The sequence below is a fragment of the Canis lupus genome, chromosome 4, assembly GCF_003254725.2.
Source record: "Canis lupus dingo isolate Sandy chromosome 4, ASM325472v2, whole genome shotgun sequence".
NCBI lineage: Eukaryota > Metazoa > Chordata > Mammalia > Carnivora > Canidae > Canis > Canis lupus.
In genome coordinates, this window is record NC_064246.1 from 73,732,556 (window position 1) to 73,752,849 (window position 20,294).

General features: G+C 43.0%; 1 protein-coding gene across 2 annotated transcripts in view; it reads left to right on the forward strand.

The window, feature by feature from the left end:
* The first annotated feature begins 3,729 nt into the window (after positions 1-3,729).
* AGXT2 (alanine--glyoxylate aminotransferase 2) overlaps positions 3,730-20,294 on the forward strand; it is a 35,695-nt gene continuing 19,130 nt past the window's right edge. Inside the window, exons 1-7 of one of the 2 annotated variants that reach the window (XM_025436227.3) lie at positions 3,730-3,897; positions 10,656-10,744; positions 12,002-12,186; positions 14,978-15,101; positions 16,182-16,276; positions 18,009-18,102; positions 18,753-18,846. In XM_025436227.3, coding sequence (XP_025292012.1) covers positions 3,810-3,897; positions 10,656-10,744; positions 12,002-12,186; positions 14,978-15,101; positions 16,182-16,276; positions 18,009-18,102; positions 18,753-18,846 — 769 coding nt within the window. In that variant the 5' untranslated portion in view covers positions 3,730-3,809. The remainder of the gene's footprint in view (positions 3,898-10,655; positions 10,745-12,001; positions 12,187-14,977; positions 15,102-16,181; positions 16,277-18,008; positions 18,103-18,752; positions 18,847-20,294) is intronic. The other variant, XM_025436228.3, reaches the window with a different exon arrangement.

Consider the following 20,294-nt stretch of genomic DNA (forward strand, 5'->3'; position numbering starts at 1 on the left):
TATGTGAAGGGCATTTCTCCCACTCCAGCCCCTTCTCTGCTTCCTACCTCACCCAAGAGAGAGAGAAAAAAAGAAGAAAGTCAAGGTTTCAAGGAAATAGATTGGGAAAACTAAGGCCAGGGAGGAGAGCAGACAGTAGGAGATATATATATATGCTACTGGAGAAACGCGTATGAAGGACACAGTCCAGAGACATAGGCCCACTAATGACAGATCTAATCATAAGATTTTAGGGCTCATAACAATGAATTACAAAAAACTGCCAGATCTTAACTCCATTTAAGGAGCTCTTAAGGGAAGCCCAAGACAACAGGGAATACAAAAATCAAGGACTCTGCAAGTATGTGAATCTTCTGGCACCTACAGCTACAGCAAACACGAAACACATCCCAACTTCTAACCAGATTAGCATAAAACCTCACACTAAAGACTTATTCACCAGAGGTCCTCTTACCCAGTGCAGCATGCAAATGATGCAAATGATGCTAAACTGATAGGGAAAAAAAAAAAATAGCCTGTAGAGACAAAACATTAGAGCCAGACTCAGATATAGCACAAATTTTGGAATTATTAGACAATTTAAAGTAACTATGATTAATATGTTAAGGGCTCTTATGGAAAACGCAGACATTACATAATATCAAATGGATCATGTAAGCAGAGAGAAGGAAGCTCTAAGAAAGAATCAAAAGGAAATGTTCGGAATCAAAAGCATTGTAACAGAAATGAAGAATATCTCTGATGGGCTCATGGGCAGACTGGACCTGGCTGAGGAAAGAATTCATGAACTCAAAGATAAGTAATAGAAACTTGCTGGATTAAAATGCAGCGAGAAAAGAAGAGTCAGGAAGGGCACATCACAGAACCTCCGAGACCTGTCCAACAATTTCGAAAAGTGTAATATATGTGTAATTGAAATAACAGCAGGAAAAGAAACACCAGACCATTAATGGCCAAAGAATTTTCCACAATTAAATAAAACAGATTAGTGGAATATTGTGAAAGAAGTGGGAATCGTGACTCAGATCTGTATTTTTTGCCTAAAAAGCTGTATTATTGACTATGCAGATTATGAAATGGTGTATGTATACACAGGTGTACACATGTAATAAAGGATTTTTTGGAAGAATCTCTGCTAATATATAACTGTCTGATCTGTTGCAGTTTTTACTTTCATCCTTATGCTTTTCTAAATTTGAGTCTGTTTCCACAAAAGAACGTATCCCATATTAAGGTAACCAGAATAAATGTTTTCCCTTTAATTATGTTTTTAAAGATTTATTTATTTGAGAGAATGTGCGCACACACACATTCATGGATGAGTCAGGGGAGGGGCAGAGGAAGAGGGAGAGAAAGAGAGAGAATCTCCCACAGACTCCCTACTGAGCAGGGAGCCAGAGGTGGGGCTCGATCTCAAGACCCTAAGATGATGACCTGAGCTGAAACCAAGAGTCAGACGCTTAACTGGCTGAGTCGCCCAGGGGCGCCTATTTTCCCTTTTAAATAAAGAAGGTAAACTTCTCAATTTGAAGTTAGTGGGAACGCGGTGTTTGGCTTTCCCACCCAAGGCAGCCTCTGATGTTGTTGGGTGCCTCTCACCATAACAATCTCTAAGCTTACAACCCTAAAAAACTTTGAGTCTTAAATCTTAAGCTTGCAGCCTACAGTGTTCACGAGTACGAAACTGATCAGAGCCCAGTGGAGCTGAAGAACATACACCCAACTTCAGGAGCTCAACATTTTCTCACCTTAGTTCCAATGGCATGACAGATTGGGTGCCCCAGGGACAGGCTCATTTCCGTGGCAGTTGGCCGTCTCCTAGTCACTCCCGAGAGCCCCCAGGGCAGAATGGCCTGGGAGCTGGGAGCCCACACAAAAGGGGACAATTTACATTGAATTTTAAACACTCTCTGTGCTTCTCTGGGACCCTCACTTCCTCTGGGCACTTGAGGTAAAGGTTGTTTCCTAGATGTTGGTGGAGGGTAAGACCAAGCCAGTTGTCCTCCCTGCAGGGTGATGCAAAATGTGCACTTGTGGAGGCCGAGAAAATTAAGGCCATTCCACTTTAAGTTCAGCGTTAGCACAAGTACAGCCATCCCAGGCCCCTGTGAATAAGAGCTGAACTTTACCTTACTTCAGTTACAGGAAGAAAACAGCTTGCAGCTTAACGTCCTAGAAGGCCCCATATCAAAATGTAAACAGAACTAGAGGAATTGCTCCACCCCTTCTGGAGGTCCCCGAGACCAGTTCTTAAAACTAAGCTGAAACCCACCTCGGAGTCCAAGTCCCTGCTCCGCTGTGTCGGGTATACTTGGACCCAAGCTCGAGCTTGTAAATAAACCCTCGTGTGTTTGTATCAGTGTCGGCTCCTTGGTGGTTTCTCGGATTCACAATCTTGGGCACAACACACTTATGTGGTGTCACTTGTCCCCCACCACTGTTGCAGGGGGTCATGGAGAGGACTAGACCACTTGTGGCCCTGAGAGCTGGACCCAGGCTATTAGAAGGTCCTCACCCCCTCCTTTGTCCTTGAAATATATGTTCTGCTCATCTTTCCCACACTGAGAGCTGTTCCAAAGACGCTGCCTTGAGAGAGTATTGTTGAAACCATCTGGATAGTATACCTGAGAGATGGAAACTCTAAGAAAGAATCCAGTTATACCTAGATAAGGCGTCTGAAAGTTTTGCGATTCTAGTGGGTAGATGTAGAGATCTACTTGTCTTGTGGCTGCCCAAGACAAGCCTTGGACGTTCCTCTGCTTATGAAAGCTGCCACCTGGCAATCCAGAGCAGCCTGCCTTCCTCCCATCTCTCTGTGCCCTCCACGCATAGGGATGGGTTTGAGACCCAGCAACTCCTCCCTACCAAGCTCCAAATGCCCTTGTCACTGACCCCCTTAGGCACTGCCATGCTCAGGCACACTGACTCCCAGGCCGCAGCAGCTGGAAGCCTGGAAGAGATGTACTTACAGCAATCTGAATGGGTCTCAAAACCATGGCTCGGAGCAAAAAAGAAAGGACACATTTATATAACTTAAAAATGCATCCACTCCAAACAACACACATTTTACAAGAATACATACCAACCAAAAGATACATATTAAATACATGAAATGGTTGCCTATGGAGATTAGGAGTGGGGTAGGCAGGAGTGACAAATGGGAATTTTAGAAATTAAAATATAATAAAAATAAAGCACCTTGACTCCTCAGGTCTCAACTTCTTGCCCTGCTCGGATGCACAGCTGTCCAGAGCCCTCTTAGCTATTTCGTGTCCCTACTCCTTCCCCAGAGTATCCCCGTCCCATAGTTCTTCTTCTCTTCCTTAAAGACCCTCAATACCAACAACACCAATGTCTCTCCATTCACTTCACGCATATCCTCCTTTTCTCTTTCCTATTCATAGGCCTCATTTCTCAATCTCTGACCACTTCAACCATATCTTGAGCCTTCCCCTCAGCAGCCACCACCACCCTCACAGAGAAACACCCATTCTGATGAAAACCCTACCGGACCAGAAAATTAACAAAACTGGTCCAGAAGGCCTTGACTTTGTTTGCCTGCCTTCTTTCTCTTTTCTCTCTGCCACCTTTTCTTTCCTATCCCCCGAGGCACTGACTGGCACTGCCCTGGAAGCTCTGGGGCTTGTCCAAAGTGAAGCCAATAACCACTCCATAACTCCCCCCACTCCCCAGAAGCTCCTCCCCTTCGATCCTTTGAGTCCATAGACTCAAAGTCCAGCTGGCCAGTGAGCAGTTGGAGCCCTTCCTCCGACCTGCTTCCACGGGTACTCGCTCTCGAACTGAGAGGGATGACTCCAGCCTGGAGACACTTGCTGAGAGCTTTGCACCAACAGACCTCCTCTCCCAGGACCCCCAAGATGTGCCCTTCCTTGAGCCGTGAGTGGAAACCAAGAGCACGTGGGTCAGCTGGGGGTCCCCGGGGGGGCAGGGCAGAGCTGAGCTCAGAGTCTGTTGCCTGGGATTCTGGGATAAGGCCTGGATGGGGGTTTGGAGACAGGCCATCTGACAGAGTAGTCCTCACCCCAGCAGATCCATGCCCCCTGTCAGTGCCCAGTATTTTGCAGTGCCCTCTTCTTGCCCTGGAATGAAATTCATGGATAATAAAACCCAAGTATGCACAATTTCAAAGTGAAAACAATGTGGTATCTTAGCTGTAATATAAAGAATAAACAGAAAGAAAGCAAGTCAAAATTGCTAGCTGCAATAAATAGATACTCAAGGATGATGAGTTCAGAAGACATAAAGCCCCTCATGAATTTCCACCTTGCCCCCAGGAGGTAGTACCATCATCTCAAGCAATGACAAGGAAACAGACTCAGAGGAGTGCAGCCATTTCCCCAGAGACACCCAAGAGCAAGGACTAGACTCTGAACCTTCTTCTTCCACACAGACTGTCTCTCCTGTGGGAACAGAAGGTGTGAGAAGACCTGGGGTCACCAGCCATTGGTGGCTTTATGTATTCTATGATCCGTGCTTGTGATTTTCCCTGAATCTCTTCACCTCACCCCCAATTCCCCTCTGCCGAACGCTAGCATAAGCAGCTGTCTGCAGGTTTCCATATGCTCACAAGCCCTAATCTGGTACAGGAAATCATCTTCTGTCCCCCATTAGGATCAATGTGATCTTCATTTTCTCATCTTTCCCTTTTCTCTGCCTTTCCTTCCTCTCCTGTTTGTTTTTTATCCCCCTGTTTGCTATTCTTTGAAACTTAATACACCTCATGCTTTAGATGATTATTTCCTTTCATCTTCAACCAGACCTGTTAGTATTATTAACCCATTTCACAGATGGGGAGACAGAAGAATAAAAATAATTAAGAAAGCTGGTCAAAGACAGAAACACAGAAGTGACAACTTGGGACCTAAAGCCAGGTCTGTCTAACTCCAAGTCAGAATGATTCCACCAGACCCTTCCTTATCTACTCTTCTTCCAACCCTGTTTGGGTTTCTCTTTTCCCTCAGTCATGAGTCTTTTGCCAGAACATCATTTAACCCCATCATTTTCTGAGAAGGAGCTGGAATTACACCCAGAGTCTTGGGTTCGATAAGGAGGATATTATGCTGCAAGTACCAACTGCGGGCAAACCAAGAGAGAATGCCCTTTCTGGCCCCCCTTCCCTTTCCTGGACTGACCCCTGACAATTGTGGAGCTGGGCTTGTGGAGGCCGAGAAAATTAAAGCCATTCCACCTCAAGTTTAGCATTAGCACAAGTACAGCCATCTCAGGCCCCTGGGAATAAGAGCTGAACTTTACAGGAAAAACTGCAGAATGTCCTTGACAGAGAATCCCATATCAGAAAGAAAACAGAGCTCAGAATGCCCTTGACAGAGACAGAAAATCCTGTGTTGGAAGGAAAACAGATCTTAAGAAACTCTCCCACCCTTTCCCCCATATCGGAATGAAAAAAATTCCTCCACCCTTTTTGAAAATCCCCTAGACCAGCCCATAAAAACCCAGCTGTAACCCCCTTGGGGTCTAAGCCCCTGCACTGCTGTGTGGAGTATACTTGGGCCCAAGCTTGAGCCGGTAAATAAATCCTCGTGCGTTTGCATAGGTGTCAGCTCCTTGGTGGTTTCTCGGATACGTAATCTTGGCCACAACAGGCTGGTGGTAGCAGGTGAAGCTTACTGCCTAGAAATGTCTTGAACTATACTGGGGATGCCTTAAGAGCTGCCCCAAGGAAACTACAGAAAAAAGGACCCTGGCAACCTTAGGCCATGTAGACATGAATGCCATGCTCTACCTGGCCTTTCAAGAACCTGTGGGGCTTGATTTCTGCTTTCTGACCTATTGTACCTGACATATTCCTGCTTGTGTTTGTTCATCCAAACACACATTCACTGACTACAGCCTTCTTAAGAACCTGCTGTGTGCAAAATATACATTCAGTCAAGAGTGCTCGAGTGCCTACTATGCACCCATATGTAGACCAAGCCACGGGGAGCAAGAAGCCATGGTTTTGTGTTGTATCCTAGTGGAGGAGACAGAGCACAAACAGACAAACCAATAAATACAAGAAAACATCCAGTAGAGATACGTGCCACGAATAAAACCAAATTGGGATAAGAAGATAGAAAAGTAGAATGGGGGAGGAAAGAGGCAGGGTCTGCGTGAGATGGGGAGGACACCAGGTATTAAGTGTTGACAGGTAGGTGAAGATAAATATGCTGCCATCCTAGTATAGCGCCTGCATATAGACTGTATGGTATTTGGGTAGGTAAAGTATTCAACTCTGCCTGTGCTTGATATGCACAATCACTTTGGGCAAATATGTGCACAGAGTTACAGAAGCAATTTGTTTGGGTGTAAAAGAATAGAGAAAATATCTCTTCCTTGCTAATTATAGTTGTTAAATGTATTTCATTTCTAGGGAGATGGGGTATGTGCTCAAAAGTACTATTTCCATATGTCTGCCTACTTTATCACAAGAGGGGTGCGCAGGAGGGCAGATGAATGGCAAATGATGCCATTTCCAGCTGAGAAACCTCCCAAGATTCTTGCGAAGCCTTTTCTAAGAAAAACATTAAAATGAGCCCTAAAGGGAATCTCCCACCTGCTCTGCTCTAGGCAGTCCTTGCTGCCATCTGCAGAACTGACTTAACCCTTGCAAAGGGCCAGGAAGAGAAGGCCTGTTCCCAAAAGGCCCAAGAGGACGGATGGACCCATCAGCTTCAGAATAGGGCAGAGCTCTTGCTTGTGAATAACTGTCCTGCAACATGCAACTGCCCTGCCTCACACAAGCAAAAGGCATTGATGGGAAACATATGGAGAGGGGGAACTGAAAGAATCAGCAGGCAGGTGAGGAGGTGGGCAGGGGTGGGCATGAAGAGACATCAGGAAGGTCCGGCAGGGATAGAAATAACTCCTAGCAGGAACAGCCTCATAAGCAAGTCATGGCTCTGAGGGGGTCCTGCAGTCATTCTTTCCAGGCAGGTTATCTGCTCAAGACGGAATGAGCACTGGGTGTTATTCTGTATGTTGGTAAATTGAACACCAATAAAAAATAAATTTATTAAAATAAAAAAAAAAAAGATGTCAGATCCTAAAGAGGGGACACCTTGTTCACCCTTCAGAGGTCTTGTGCCCATCCCTTAGCTTCACTGGTGGGAGGCAGGCACCTGATGTGATTATCCTGTCACTGAGCACACACGGTTCAGAGGGACTGAAGCACTATAGATCAATGCCAAACGTCCTCTTGGGTAGGACGTAGGTGCTTTCTGGACACCTGTGACCATCTGTGGTAACTTCCTGCAAACGGTGGAAGAGTTTATGAAGGGAAAAGGATCCCCTCTTGAGTCTGGAAGCAGATGACATAACATTTCTCCCCAGCCAACCACAGTCCCTCAATTATCCAGACTACAACTTAGTCTCAACACACCTCCATGGTAGGCGGCATCTCTAACCCTCAACCCTACTGAAGTTTCTCAAAACTGCAAATGCCCGATATGTAATCTCTCCCTCCCTTGGCTCTTAGGTGAATAAGATCTTTCTTTTTTAATTCCTTGGCTACCCTAAGTAAATGAGATGTCTCAAGTGGCAAGTTTTCTTTTTTTAAGCTACGATTACACTATGCAAATAAGGCATAGTTAGCATTTTGATAAATCATCTTAATGTTCTATAACTATGTTCATTGTGTATTAAATAATGTATGCCTTTTTTAATTTGAAAGAGTGAGGAATACCTTGTTAAATACCCTCTCTCTATTGGAAACAGGCTAGGAATGTTAGAAAATTCTTTATCATTACAGAGAGAATATCCCCCTCCCTGGAATTTTCATATGCCCACAAAAATTGATTTCCCTCCCTTATCTTGCCACAACAGATTTTCACTTTTTGATACTATGATTTTTGGAGAGAGAAAACCAAGTTAGGGTGACACTGTTGTGGAACTCTGTGAGAATTAGGTAGCTGGAAAATTAAACCCAACTACCCACTTATAATTTGCATTTATTATACAACAGCAATTCTCCAAAGAGAATTCCACCTTTAAATGTCTTGGGATGTCCAGGTGACCTGGAAAGGAAATTAGTGAATTGAATGAAAATCATTAGCTACCATCTGTATTTAGCATCAGGCCTGAAAGGGTGACATCAGATCAGTTAAAACAACAAAAAAGAAATTTAAAAAATGCCTATACAGAAATAGACCTGGCATTTCATTTTATGAACCCAGATCACAGTCATCCCTTCCCCTACTTCTCTTGGGGCTGTCTTTCCCCCCCACGTGTACAGCCCACAGGCGTGAACACGCAGACATGCATGTACACACGCACCCACAATCTCCAAGAACCCAAAAGTTTATTAACCCCCGACTCTTGTGATGTCCTCAAAACAGAGGCTAATTAGGAATAAAGAATGCAGACAATTATCCAGATATTTAGATTTTACATTTTTTTCTAGCAGATAATGAAACCTAAAGGCTTTTTGTTTCTTTATGTCCATCAGTTATTATCATTACTATTAGTTTTGAGTTTGGGTTGTTTGGTGAGAGGAGAGCTATGAAAGGCGATAACTTGTGAGGTATTATTTAGATTCACTTCTCTATTGACTTATCTTTTTCCTCCTTGGTTGCTTCCTTCCTTCCCTCTTTCTTTGTGCTATTTCTTCCTTCTCTTCTTCCTACCCTTCTTCCCTCTTTCTTTCCCTCCTTCCCCCTTCCCACTTTTCCTCCTTCTCTCTTTCCCTCCCTCTTTCCTTCCTTCCCTCTTCCTTCCTTCTCTCCTTCCTTCTTTCCTTCTCTCCTTCCTTCCTTCCTTCAGATAGGCTTTCATGTATTTCATTTGGAGCCCTCACTCCACCATCACATTCCTATCAGTTTGGTGAACGAAGGACTGAATAAACCTACCTTGACTGTTTGAAATTTGGGCTCTTCTTTATCAAATCCTTCTCCAAAACTCTGCCCGCCCCCTGGCCTACTTTCAGAATCCCTATAACTTTGGAGTCAAGAGAATTTACAACCTTTTCAATGGGCAGCTTCAATTGTGTAGGCAGGAAGAAGGGACTGAAGGAGTGAAGGGAATTTGAATTCTTAGAAACACTCAGAATATTTTTTTTTCCATTTCAAAAGAGTATCTAATGCAGAGAGACACAATGGAAAGCTTTTCAAAAGGTGAAATTCTCAGAAAACTTAAGCTGTTTTTTTTTTCTCATTTCTATGCATGGATAGCCTAAAGTCACTTGTTTTTAAAGTAAAAGCAAATTAATGACATTAGTGATTATTTAGAGCAGAAAAGTGAATGAGATCTCTTTGAAAGAAAACATATTCAGAGTTGTTACTTTCCAGCTTCATTTAGAGGCATAATTGTTCATTGTGTTACTCAGGACTGTGACTTCATAACCACACAAAACACCAACATTTCATCTATGGATTCAAACCTTCATGCTGAATAAGAGGCATGATTTTCTCAGCTCTCTCCACCTGTAAAATGATCTTGATACTGACCTTGAATCTTCAAAAGCAACAGTATTCTTTTCTAAGAGTACTTACAAGGTCTCTAAACATCTCTTCCAGCTGTGATATTCTATAAATCCATTATCCTATCCCACTGCTATAGATAGGTCAAAGCCTGTGCTGGAAAGGAGAGGTGAAGGTGGCCAGTGAATGAGAAAAGGAGAAGTATCCTGGAAACAAACAAAGGATTGCAGAAGGGGAGTGGGGGGGGGCGGGGGATGGGGTAACTGGGTGATGGGCATTAAAGAGGGCATATGATGAGATGAGCCCTGGGTGTTATACTATATGATGGCAAATTGAATTTAAATATAATATAAAGAGAGAGAGAGAGAGATTGAGAGAAAGAGAAGCAGGCTGGGAGCTAGACACTTGAAATTTCATTCTGGTTCTGCAGCTAACTAGCTTGGTGAGCTTAAGCAAAGTAATTCACCACTTGGGGCTGATTTCCTTATCTATAAAATGATCATTTTAACAACAAAAAAAATCTGAGGCCCCCTTCTAGCTCCAAATATAAATGATTCCTCTGCTTTGCCGTGGTTTGGTCTGGTTCTATGTTGTCATGGTCCTTATGCTGTGTTTTGAAGGAAAGTTTTGTCTTCCAGGTCTATTTGCATGTATTTGCTATTGTAGTACATTGCCTAGCACCTACCTCTCCTCATTCTCTCTAAGGATAGTCAACAGCCGTTCCTTCATTGTTTACTGAAAGCCAACCTGTATCAGGTATCAGGAATGGGACTGGCACCAGGATTTGGGAACTATGCAGCTCAAAGCTTAGAAAATGCCTCTAAGATCTATTCCAGCAACACAATGTACCACAGTGGCAGAAGTTTAGTGGACTGTAGAGAGAAATGTAGCCCACGAGGCAGTGTGCAGGGAAGCTCGGGAGGAACCACAGGAGGAAAAACAAAGACTTCCCCCCAAAATCCCCCATGCTTTTGTTGACTAGATTTGAAAGAAACTCTTTTTTTCCTCCAGAAAATGTTGTATTGAGATACCTCAGTTTTTAAAACCAAACTAAAGATTGATTTGAGCATCAAATGATGATCAAATGATTTGAACATCATATTTTTAAACTAAGAAATCAACCAAATTGCCTAAGGATCCTGATTCAAATTACTATAGGTGATTTCTATAAATGGGCTTTTTTGCTGTATAATTGAGGACCCTAACTCACTTCACCTCTAGTAGGTGCTTTCTGGACATCTGTGACCAAGCTTGGTCTTCATACAAAACCCAGAATGCCTCCATGTGACTTCACACCTGAAAAATACCAGGTAAGAGTCAGAACTTTAGGAAAACCCAAGAAGGTGGTTCTTCTTGAAAGGGCTAAATTAATGGTTTCCCCAAGAAAGACCCACAGATGGCCCTGCCTACCCCTGACCATAGCATCCTAGATACTCTATCCTTTAAGTCACTGGGAGCATCTGAACCCTCTTACTCCACCCACTCAATGCTGTTGCATGAACTGTGCATGTGTGAGTGAGAGACAGAGCAGAGACAGACCAAGAGTACAAGAAAGAGACTAGCGCTGTATCACAGGGATATAAATATAGACACACACACAAATACACATATCACAAATGTGGTGGCACACACCTGCTTTCTAAAATGTTGTTCAGGGGCAGCCCAGGTGGCTCAGCGGTTTAGCGCCGCCTTCAGTCCAGGGCCTGATGCTGGAGACCCAGGATCAAGTCCCATGTCGGGCTCCCCGCATGGAGCCTGCTTCTCCCTCGCCTGTGTCTCTGCCTCTCTCTCTCTCCCTCTCTCTCTCTCTCTCTCATAAATAAATAAAATCTTTAGAAAATAAATAAATAAATAAATAAATAAATAAATAAATAAATAAATAAAATGTTGTTCAGGCTATCTCATACAGCAACGTGTGATCTGACCTGCAGGAGTCCTTCCCTCCAAAATAAAAAATAATAACTTTGCTCTTAGACTAAGAAATATTGGTCTCCTCTCTCTCTCTTCTTCCCTTCCTCCCTTCATCCCTCCCTTCCTTTACAACCCCTTTATCCTATGTAATACTCAGAGGTTAGAAATTATAGAGTCAATAATCAGGAGGGACCCACAAAGAAGAGAAGTATAGGAGAAAGTTTTGACAATGAAAGACATGAACACCACCAGCATTTCATTTTCTTTTCATTCTAAAAAAAAAAAAAGAAAAGAAAGAAAAGACATTACTGCAGACATTTATTTCTAAAGTCTTTTTATTTTTCCTACAGCTTAAATAAATTCAAAGACAAGGCTTTCCACTGAGACGTAGACCATTTCAGCTTCCTTCATCATATTTGATCTAGAAAGGGTTGGAAGGGCCACATTAATAATTTCCCCTATGTGAGAGGAAGGAAGGACCTGGGGCAATGAGGACACGGGACAAATACACCCACTTGCGGGCACAGGACAGCAGCCTTACGCTGCTGGGTCAGTAGAGAGGAAAGACCCTGCCTTTGAACCTGCTGTTGATCTTGTAAGAAATGTGGAGGTGAGGAAAAGAGAGATCTTAACCCTTGCATCTTCCTTATCTACAGTCTCTCACCTATGAACGTGTCCTGGAGATCCACAAGCAACATCTTTCTCCCATACTGACGGCGTATTTTCCAAAGCCCTTGTTGCTCCACCAGGGTCACAAGGAATGGCTATTTGATTATGAGGGAAACAGATACCTGGATTTCTTTTCTGGGATTGTCACTGTCAGTGTGGGTCACTGTCACCCGTGAGTATCCTTAAAATTCCAGTGTTTTCACTCCAGAAGGATATGTGGAAAACAGGCTAAACGATGATGTTAGTGATTCAGAACTCTGGTTAAAAATTCTCTCTCCTGAGGCAAATCCCAGTCTGTGGCTGTTCCCTGCTATAGCTCCCTGCTAGTTTCTGGGTAACAACAACAACAAAAATCTTAACAGTGTGCTTTCTGTTTTCTTGACAATGCAAGATTTTTATTCATTCTCATGCCGTGTGGCGTATACCATGTGATTGGACTGTTGCTGTGTATGTGTGTGCTTGTCTTTACTAGTAACAGCTTTCCAGAGAGAAGCAATGCACTGAGGAAAAGGCAGAAATAAGGGGAAAAGGCAGAAAGAAGGGAAAGGCAGGAGTTCTCAGAGACCTTGGGGGGCGGCTGTGGGGGGTGTGTGGGATGATGAAATGAGAAATCACTTCTAGCCTAAGGATCTTCCTCACCCCTGACCAATGGATGAGGAAAGAAAAGATGGTGAGAGAGAGAGATGTAATCATAGCTAAAAATTTGCATTAGAAATGTTTGGATCTACTAATCCTGAGATTCTCTGGAGCCTTGGTCATCCACATAAATGCCCTGGGCAGTTTCTTCTGTGGTCCTTTTGCTTTTGATGCCATTCTCTCATTTTAATGCCTATTCCTTCTTGCCTTTAATCATTTGGCCAACAAAACTCACATAAAGTGAGACCAAAATAAAGCAGCAAGCCAAAATAAATTGAGTAAATTCAGGTCCTTCTGTTAAAGCCGGAGCAAAGGGTCTTCCCCTCCAGCAGCTGTCCAGTGGTAGGAGCGACTGCAGGGTCTAGCCTCACCTATTCCTCCCACAGCCTCCTCCTTCCTGCCTCGGGAGGTACTAGTCCCACGTGAGGTCCTAACGAGCATGTAAAATAAACTTCCGATGCAGTGTAAAACACACGGTAAGCACACATGAAAGAAAGGAAGAACAAAGTAGAGAAAATTTTTTTCAATATTCTTATTAACGATGTTGGACATTGTCCCTGTTAGTGGGCCGCTCACTAGCTTTCCAGACCTTTGTGCTTCTCCGGATCTCCCTCTGACTCTACAGCTTGCCCTCTGACCTCCTGCCTCTGGGTGTCCCAGCCCTGTTCCTCAGCCTTCTGCTCTTCTCTCTAGCTCCTTCGTGCCTTATTACTTCCCCCATAGAACGGGCCCCACCTCTTTTCCCCCTTCCTGGTCAGTTAGTGACACTTACAGCAGCCTTCCCCGGCTCTGTTTCTTCCACCTTGACCCCTCGCCAAGCTACTATTGCAACTCTAATAAATCCAAAGTGGGCATTGGGATGCCCCACATTTCCCACAGCCTCCAGGACACCCCCACCCCATGATATTCCACCATCAGCTGAAATCTAGCATTACCAAGGCCAAACCCATCACACTCTCCACTATACTGTTTCTATTTACATATTCATTTATTCAAAGCACACATGTGCCTCCCACTCTGTGAAGGTCCTCTGCCAGGAGCTGGGTAGCCACTGGCTACATTTCTCAACTAATTCTAGAGTTTCCCTGATGTTACAGGCAAGAATGGTGAAGTCATCTCTGTCACATCCCTGCCTCTCACTTGCCTTTGCCAACCTGATACTGAGGTCTAGTTTTCCCTCCTCTGAAATGCCTCTCCTACTGGGCCCCCACGAAATCCCATTAACCCCGGCCTCCTAGGAGCCCTTCTCTTCCCACACCTGGAAGGCCACCTGGCCCTCCAGGCTGGCCTCACCATTACCGGTCTGCCCCCCTCCATTCTACCCTCATGTGACTTACATGTTTTATTTTGTTAAACAATACTTTTATCAATTATCTCTTCTGCTTAAGAGTTTACTAATATTTTGCAATTTTCTGAAGTGAATCATGGAACCCTGATTGCAGGAGAGGTTAGTTGGTAAAGTGTCCCATGAAAAAATAAGTTTTAAAAGCACTTTAAACTATAGCTCCCTCCTGGAGAGAAACAATGCTTACTTGACTAACAAAAGTACTGTTAAGTCCTGCAGTAAAGAAATCTGTTTGATCTGGTATTTCTCAAAATTATTTAATTATTATTTATTTAACCACTGAACTGATTTTTTTTTTTTGAACAGCTATTAATAACAAACAGAACTGGTGTTTAACTTTAGCCATTGCTGTCCTTTAGAGATCTAGTTCAAACATCCTGTCCTATCTTTCTAAGACATTCTTAGTCAGGTCCTACGTATCTGTCTACAGTTAGTTCTTACTGTCCTTCAACATGAACCTTCTGATCCTTCAAAGAATATGGTTTCATAGCTACAAAATGTTCACCAACACTGACCACTATTAGGAGTCAGATGCTGGAATCTCCTTTGAAGGAAGAAGTGTTGCTCCTGTATACATGTACACAATAGATTCCTTAAAGAATAAATGAAAAGACACCCAGGGTGACATGTGGTCATCTCTAGTTTCCAAACTGCTCAAAGGGTATTTGACACGAAAACCTAAGTAGAAGAGATTCTATGTCCTAAAGTAGGATTTTTTTTTCTTCCAAAATTCCCTAAGAGATAATCATTTGGTCTCCATTTGAACACCTCCCTTGGTGAAGAACCCATTATCTTTAAAGGCCACCCATCCCATTGCCAGAGAGCTCTACTGGTTAGAGTTCTTTCTCATGTGTGGATGAAATCAGTCTCTTGAAACCATTTGAGAAATAGCTATATGTCTGGGTTCAATGGCCAGTGTGTGTGTGTTGGGAGGAACATACCCACTGGCAGCATGGGGAACTCTGCTCTCCTGTTTATCCAGGAAGGTAAATGCAGTGGCACAAAAGCAGCTTGGGCGCCTATGGCATACAAGTACCCTCTTCTTCCACCCTCCAATCCATGAATTTGCAGAGAAGCTTTCAGCACTTCTTCCTGAGCCTCTAAAGGTATGACGTTCTCGAAAGAACAGGAGTCTCATGATCCCAGGAGAGCTGCCCAAGGAAGCAGGAATATGAACAGGGAAATTGGGTCATGCATTGAACATCTGAAATGGTGAGCTGATAGCCAAATCTGAAAGGAATCAAAGAGAAGATAGGAATTTACGAATTGCTGGTGAAGCCAGCCAATGTTCACTCATCATCTCCAAGCCTCTGCCTCTCCTTGGAGGTTATCCTCGCTGCCACCTGTCTGTAAAAGTCACTTAGCCAAAGCCCCAGCCCTCCTCTATGTACTTTCCTCTATGTTCTTCGAGAAGTTTTCATCTCTTCACTGCAGGGCCCCTCTACAAAGTTATCTGCATGTTTCCTCTTATGGAATGGAGCCATTTTTTAATAAAATTAATATCCCATTCAGTTCATTCAATCTAAGATGCACTTAGTCTTGCTAAATTGAGATGTTTTCTGCATCTGAAATGACTGAAAGTTTTTTTAAACTGAACAGAGATGTTAAAATGCTGGCCAAGATTTGCATTTCCAGATTCAATGAGTTAATATATGTAGTACCTAGAACAGTGCCCAGTACCTGGTTTTAGCTTTTATTATTATTTTACTGTATTATCTAGATCCTCTATTCATACACACTGAACAGACAGGCTGGGGCATCCTCTCAGGCTGCAGGATCTTGGAGATGGCCTTGTCCAAGCCTTCAGAATCTGGTTGACTGGTTGAGGTTCAGGAGCTAAGCAACCAGTCTTCAGATCCACTCACCCACTAACCAATCACTCCATACCCTTCAGCGAGTCTCCTCATCTTGGCATTTTGCAGAGCATTGAATAGAGCCAGTGAAAGCCTGGGATGTTTCATAATTGGGATAATTCTTAGCCATTTTTTTTATGTTTAGCTGTTAGCAGCTGTTGAGTGAAAAGCAGTAGAATTAATGTAGTAATTCAATGATGGGACTGCTTGTCTGAAGGTAACTCTCCTTGATTATTAGAGGTTGGGATATACAGTCTTTAGCAATTTTGAATTAATCAGGTCAAAAGGAAATAAACTCATCTATGAGGCCATGTGTCTTCTGTTTCCCTCCAGGTCATTTTCTTGGTGAACAGTGGCTCCGAAGCCAATGACCTAGCCATGCTGATGGCCAGAGCACACTCAAAAAGTACAGACATTATTTCTTTCAGGTAATCACACCTTGGAATAACCAATTTTAATAACACTGACTTGCTCCAACACTAACTGTGCATTTTTAAAACATAGCCCAAAGGGGAAGGGGGCTTTCCCAGGAGTATCATTCTAATTTTATGTTGTTGTTTTTAAAAGATTGTATTTGTTTATTCATGAGAGACACACAGAGAGAGGCAGAGACACAGGCAGAGGGAAAAGCAGGCTCCCTGTGAGGAGCCTGATGCAGGCCTCTATCCCAGGACCCAGTAGTCATGACCTGAGCCAAAGGCAGACACTCAACCCCTGAGCCACCCAGATGTCCTAATTTTAGGTTTTAGAGCAGAATCAGTCGAATGAATTTTATGACTGAATAACTCCATCTAAATTGGCCTGATACAAGGCAGGGTTCCCTGACTTGGGTACAAACAGCTTGGAGTACTACTAGTTATGTCATAGATCATTCTATAAAATTAAACAGATGGTCATATGACAGTTTTTTTAACTTTGAAGGTATGCCAAGTGGTGAATGACTGGTTGATACCCATAGATGTTCTATGATATGACAGAGGGCCCATTTTCATCTCTGCTTATGCTAAAGAGCCCTCTACTTCCTAGTGTCAGCTGCACTAGGTTTTTACCTTTTATTTTCTTTAACTTCAGAGGATGCATGTTTCTGCTTCTTCAGGTGACTTTTGAAAATTGATAATTTAATAGATTAATTACAAACACTTGGTAGCTATATTAGGATTAAAAATAATAGAAAACTAAGCATTTTGCTTGCAGTTGCCTCCTTTGGGTAATTTTATATAGCACATAGAAATAGGTTCTTATAATAAGGTTTATGTCAAAGAGTGACTTAGTAAAAGTAGATAGAATGAAGAGAGTCCCATTCTGTCACCTATCTGGCCATAATTTGTGTCTCAATTCAAAATATTTGATTACCACAGCTCATCCGATACTGCACATCCCATATAAAACATACATGTAGTAACTATAGGCATAAGGAAATGTTTATTATCAAAGAAATACGGTAATAAAAAATGTGATTGATGTTTTACCCAAATAAAGATAAATGTTGATCTATTCAAAGCAGTCATGTGTTACTATGTTTCAACACGTTTGTGTCTCCTCCTTCAAGATAAATGACCATCCTTTTGAATAGTCTTAATAGTCATAAATCCTCATGTAAGGGTGATTTTGATTTGGGGAATTGTCAAAACCCAGTTGAAGCCAAAACTGGTGATTAGGATGATTTATACTAAATACGGTAGTTTCAGGTTCAAAGAGAAACAAAACCTATGTTTCTCATATGCCAAATAAAGTGGCTTATGTGGCATTTATGCAACAGCCACATTACAGGAACAAAGATGTGGCTTCCTGAGGTCACTGTTTTGAAGACTAATACTCACTGAATATATAATTACTGGCATGTTGCTAAAAATGAGTCTCGCTATTGAAAAGTAACTGAGTAGGGCAGTGATGAAGATTAGAGTTATTGCCCAGATGTCCTCCAAAGCTTCCTTTCCCAGTTTCAAGTCTATGCCCCCAGAAGAAAAGACAAAGAAGTAAATCCTCCTAGCATGGCCTTAGAAGATTTCTTAGAACTCACTAGAGTTGCATTTTAATAGTGTTCTATTTTATCTCCCTAGCCTTCATGGATCTTCTCTTTTGTCCTACTTGGCATTCCACAGGCCAGAAACCAAAGAAAAATGAACCTAACCCCATCTTCTCACTGTTGCTTCTCTGCAGAGGAGGCTACCATGGGGGCAGTTCTTCCACACTTGGCTTGACAAATGTAGGGCCCTTCAAAACGGAGCTCTCCAGTGGGTTGGGCTGCCAATCAGTGAGTTTTGAGATTTTTTGTCTTATTTCTCTAAAGGCTGCTGGGTATATGGTATGATTGACCAGATTGTCCAGGTATTAGGATCAGAAATGAATATAAAGCCTACCATTAATCAGGGGCTGAATTTGACTTAGTTGAACCAAAGCCCACTTGGAGGAAATGTTTATCAGAAAGGCCTCCAGTGTCTGAGTAACATTTAATGATAGAGACTTTTAAACTCTGTTTTGCTTTTAAATAAAATCAAGTAAATTACAAATAAATGCATTGAAATTAGTTCTCAGAGCCTTGAAAGCATAAGATTCCTATAGAACCATCTTTGTACTCACCTTCTGTTCTCACCTGCTATGCCCACCTCAGCAAAAGAATCGGATATGATTATTCCTACTCTTTCAGATGCTCGTACCTAACTCTTGAGCAAGTTGTTTCCAGGCTGACACGAAATCAGTTTCCTTTGTGAAGTGCCCACATAACTGATTTCTAAGAAAAAAAAATTATCTTTTCAAACCAAAATATTAGGGTTTTATCCTAGGTAGGAGAGGAGTCTCAATACCAAATTAAGAAGCCCTCTTACGCTGATCAGTATCACATGCTCCTCAAATTGGCTACCTAGTCTTCACATTTTGCCAAAATCCTTCTTTTGTCATTTACAGACAATGTGCCCAGATGTTTTCCGTGGCCCTTGGGGAGGAAGCCACTGTCGAGATTCTCCAGTGCAAACAATTAGGAAATGCAGCTGTGCACCAGGTTCAACTGGGCAGGGAGGGAGGTGTGTGGTGGAAGGTCGGGAGGGGTAAGCAAACTAGAGAAAGGCTGAACCATTCCTGAGTGAACGGATCTGGGGAAAAAAAGGAAAAGGGAAGAGCCAAAAGAAACAAAACCAGAAAGCCACTTCCCCACTCCAACCCCTCCTAACACCCTACCCCCCCCACCCCCCGCCCGTCAAATCAACGTTTCTCATGCCTGCTACCTACCACTGTGTTACCTGACCGTGAGGAAGAGCATCTCATGCTAACAGGGCTAAATTAAACAGATTAGCACTTGGCACTTAATTAAAGGAGCTCTGTTAGCTCTATTAGCAATAGCTCTGCTATCAATTTTAAAAGAAAACAAAGTTGGTGGGGTTGTTTACCAATTCCCAGTGGTGAAAGGGAGAGGAAATGAATACTTTTAGCAATCTCAAAACTCCAGTCAAGAAGCTCCCCCAGGGACTCTGAATGCCAGCCAAAATGAGAGCTGTCAAAACTTAAGGCCATCCCCCAAGGCTGCTGACATCTCTTGCAAAAGTTTTAAAGGCATTCTCCAAAGGAAAGCTTCCACTCACTTACTGCATTTTTATTTGCATTCTTTACCTATTCTTACCAAGAGAGGAGGCGTGGAAGCAGAATCTTCTTTGCTAATCAGCAGGTCTCACCTCATGCTTCTTGGCACAGTTCAGCACCTCTGAATAAGCTGCTCCTAAGTAGTGCGGAAAGAAAGAGCTAAATGCTTCTGCCGAAGATATCTGATGGAATAGTCTGACTCACAGGGCTGAGAAAAAGAATACAAATGGAAGTCTTCAAAATCAGCTTTGAAAGGAAGAAAATTCACAGGCTCCTTAAAATTCAGATGGGATAATGGCAAAATGGAGGTAGGAGGATAAAAGAATGAGCCCTGAAAGAAGATGTCTTGGTCACAGAACTTAAAACTGTAAGGAAATTTAAAGCTATATATACAACTCTCCATTTTATTTTTTTTAATATTTTATTTATTTATCCATGAGAGACACAGAGAGAGAGGCAGAGACACAGGCAGAGGGAGAAGCAGGCTCCATGCAGAGAGCCCCATGTGGGACTTGATCCCGGGACTCCAGGATCTTGCCCTGGGCCGAAGGCAGGAGCTAAACCACTGAGCCACCCAGGGATCCCCTACAACTCTCCATTTTTAAAATGAGGAAACCAAGGTCCACACCTGGGAAGCTGGAGAGCTAGGACTTAACCCCAAGCCTTCGGACTCCAAACCAGTGCCCCTGGCCTATGGCCATCCTTGTTTACACTGACATCCCAGCAGGTGAACCCAGGGTGAAAATAATTCCCCATTCTGCTGCTGGCCAGGATTGAGAAGACCCTCGAAGTGAGGAGACCTAGATGCTGCTCCCAGCCCCGGTTGGTTCAGCTATGAGCAAATGCTCCATCTTTGCTTCAGTTTTCTCATTT